At 49.6% G+C, this 2,909-nt stretch overlaps 2 protein-coding genes across 2 annotated transcripts in view; one reads left to right on the top strand and one right to left on the bottom strand.

The window, feature by feature from the left end:
• Window positions 1-496: 496 nt before the first annotated feature.
• On the top strand, window positions 497-1,840 carry GUITHDRAFT_165129 (hypothetical protein; the record flags this gene model as incomplete). Its single annotated transcript, XM_005825736.1, has 4 exons — window positions 497-778; window positions 877-983; window positions 1,126-1,237; window positions 1,433-1,840. The coding sequence occupies 4 exons, from the start codon at window positions 497-499 to the stop codon at window positions 1,838-1,840; spliced, it is 909 nt and encodes a 302-aa protein (XP_005825793.1).
• Window positions 1,841-2,190: 350 nt separating this feature from the next.
• GUITHDRAFT_115141 (hypothetical protein) overlaps window positions 2,191-2,909 on the bottom strand; it is a gene marked incomplete at both ends in the record, with an annotated part of 3,857 nt that continues 3,138 nt past the window's right edge. Inside the window, 5 exons of the mRNA XM_005825737.1 lie at window positions 2,191-2,230; window positions 2,286-2,321; window positions 2,395-2,426; window positions 2,474-2,524; window positions 2,739-2,789. Of these exons, the coding sequence (XP_005825794.1) occupies window positions 2,191-2,230; window positions 2,286-2,321; window positions 2,395-2,426; window positions 2,474-2,524; window positions 2,739-2,789 (210 nt within the window). The remainder of the gene's footprint in view (window positions 2,231-2,285; window positions 2,322-2,394; window positions 2,427-2,473; window positions 2,525-2,738; window positions 2,790-2,909) is intronic.

Below are 2,909 nucleotides of genomic sequence, written 5' to 3' on the forward strand. Positions count from 1 at the left end.
TCCTCCTCCTCCTCCTCCTCCTCCTCCTCCTCCTCCTCCTCCTCCTCCTCCTCCTCCTCCTCCTCCTCCTCCTCCTCCTCCTCCTCTTCCTCCTGTGCCATTGCTATGAGGCGCCTGCCATGCTGTTTGATTTTCAGTTGGGGGTCGAGGGTAGGGTACATTCGAAATTTTCAGGGTAGGGTGATCCTGTTTTGAATGTGGGGGGTTCTAGTTTGTGATTTTATGGGGTACTTAGTCCCTAAGAGTGTGAAGTACCCGGTTCTGAATCTCAAATTATTGGGGTATCTACGCAATTATGATCGACTCCTCTGTGGTAGGGTACAACGTGACGAGACCTTTCCAGTAGGTAGGGTACAAAGTGAATGGTTGTGGGTCAAAGTGAGAGGGTAGGGGTGGTGGTCAGTTGGAGACAGAGTGGGTGCAAAGGAGAACGAGAGCGAGAAAGCGAACGAGGACGGGACCGAAAGCGCAGAGTTCTGCCCTCCCTGCCATCGACATGCACGGAGAACAGCAAGGGCAAGCCTTACCATCCCACAGCCAACACTCCCATGGCTCCAGGAAGCGGAAGAGAAGAGTTCGACTTACTATCAGCGGCGTCAACGAGGTTTCGATTGATTTCAAGGAGCCCGAAGCATCTGCTGAGCGAGGTCAACCACGAGACTCTCAAGCAAGGGAGCTCAGAGAGGAAGAAGAGGAGGAGGCGGAGCATGAAGGAATTCGGCGACGAGCAGACTGCGCGGAACACGAACTTCCCGGGTTGATCGACTCGGGAGGACATGTAAAACATGATGTACAAGAACATCTCGAGTCTAAGAGGAAGGTTGCGAACGACTTTCGAGCGCTGTTCTCCAAGGAAGGCTCGACGAAAGAAATCAGCGGAGCGGGGCAGGAAACGACAAGAAGAGGATTTTTGCGATCAGGTTCAACGGAGTGGAGAACCAACATGGTCCGAGCATGTCCGACCACATGGAAGAGAAGATGAGGTGGAAAGGAGGCGAGAGATGTTGTGAGGAGGACGATAAAGATGAGGAAGGGGGAGGAGGGAGGGGGAGGAGCAAGGGGGGAGGAGGGGGGGACGAAGGAAGGAAGGAGGAGGAAGAGAGTAGCGACTGAAGCTGCTCTCAGGTACAAGGGATATTTCGATATGCGGAACCAGAAGTTGAGGGAGAATCAGCATTCGTCGATAGGCAGCACTACTTTCCACCTCACCACCAAGCAGCACAAGATGGGTAAGGTGGTGAGCAGCGCACCCCCCCCCTCTCCCCCCGACGTCCGCCACAACACCACCAACGATGAGCGGCGCGTCCTCCTCCTCCTCCTCCTCCTCCTCCTCCTCCTCCTCCTCCTCCTCCTTTTCTCAACCCAAGCCCCTTTTCCTGCTCAAAAGTTTTGTTCTTCTCCTCTCTCCCTCCTTCTCACTCCTCGCGCGCAGGGCGTGGAAGGGTCCCATGCCTCCATCTACCGCAAGCTGTGCAAAGAAAAGATCTGCAATGAAGAGAAGAAAGAAGTCAATCCGAAAAATGCTCCACACGACAGAGAGTCACAAGCAGGAGCAGGAGCAGGAGCAGGAGCAGGAGAATCGAACAAAGTCTACGAAGCCCCGCCCATCTTTGCTGGAGTTGTTGCGTACCTCGATGGGAGAACAGGGCGGTACTCTGCTCTCCACCTTACCAAACTTGTTCAGCTACATGGTAAAGTGCAAACAAGTCTTGCATATCAACGAGTTGAGCAAGACTGCACAACAGGTGGTGAATGTAACATATCCCTAGGAAAAAGAACAGTTACCCATGTGATCTGCGAGAATCTTTGCGGTGATGAGAGTGAAACGTTGACATGTTAGGAGGTGTGAGATGCGATGAACAGGCTCGAAGCTGCACAAGGCCATCAATGCAGGCCGTCATGCGCAGAAGCTGCAATTTGTTCGACCTGAATGGATTCTTGAATCTATCAGTGGTGAGTGTATGGAATCTTTGAAAGATTGTGTTGTTGAGGAAGTTTTACAGCAAGAAAGAGATTACGGGAAGTGAATTTCTCCATTCTCAAAGATTCTTCAGCGCAGAAACTTGAGAGCGTATGGAAGATATAATGGTGTATATGGTGATGCTGATGCTGATGTTGAGACAGCATGAGCTGTTTGTACGATAGTAGAGATATTCTTTCAATGCTGTGAATAGATTTAACAAGCAATAGCTATTTCGCCCGTTCTCTGAAATCTTTGTCCTTTTCCAACCTGCAACCGCGAATGCGATCAACCGAAGTGCCGACGATTTCACATTTCTACAAACCTCTCGAGAACTCCAAGATCGTCTGTATTGCCTTGCCTGCAATTTTATCCTTAGACATCAAAACAATGAAACCATTGAAACATCTCAACATCTCAACAATGAAACTCACTTTTTCTTCTCTTCCTCTTCTTTCCTGATCTCCTGCAAACATCATTATGGGTTGCAAGTGCAAACATGCAAAGTCTGACAATCATCCAGGGATGATCTTCAGGGAGCGGTTCGATCCATCCGTCGACAACCTGATGAAGAAATGTCAGACAGGGCAGAAAAACTTGGAAACCAAAAGCACTTAGACGTTGGAGACAATCATAAAGTCACTACAAGAGAACATGAGGGAAGTATTGATAACATAGGCAGTGAGGTGTAAAACGATGAAAGGATTGCCAAATATTCAACTTTGCACATCATGCAGACAAGAAGAGCAATGCAACAAAAATGTTTCAGAGTTCTTACGTCAGGGACCGGCAAAGTTCCCCCAGTTTCCGGATCTGACAGCGGATCTTCCTGTATGGGGTATTGAGAACAGTTTGATATTGAGAGAATTCATTACCTTGAGCTCTTGCAGGACGGTTTGGATGTTTCCTCCGGCGCTGTGGTAGAAAGGAGAGTGAGGAGGAAGAGGAA

The sequence above is a fragment of the Guillardia theta genome, assembly GCF_000315625.1.
Source record: "Guillardia theta CCMP2712 unplaced genomic scaffold GUITHscaffold_81, whole genome shotgun sequence".
NCBI lineage: Eukaryota > Cryptophyceae > Pyrenomonadales > Geminigeraceae > Guillardia > Guillardia theta.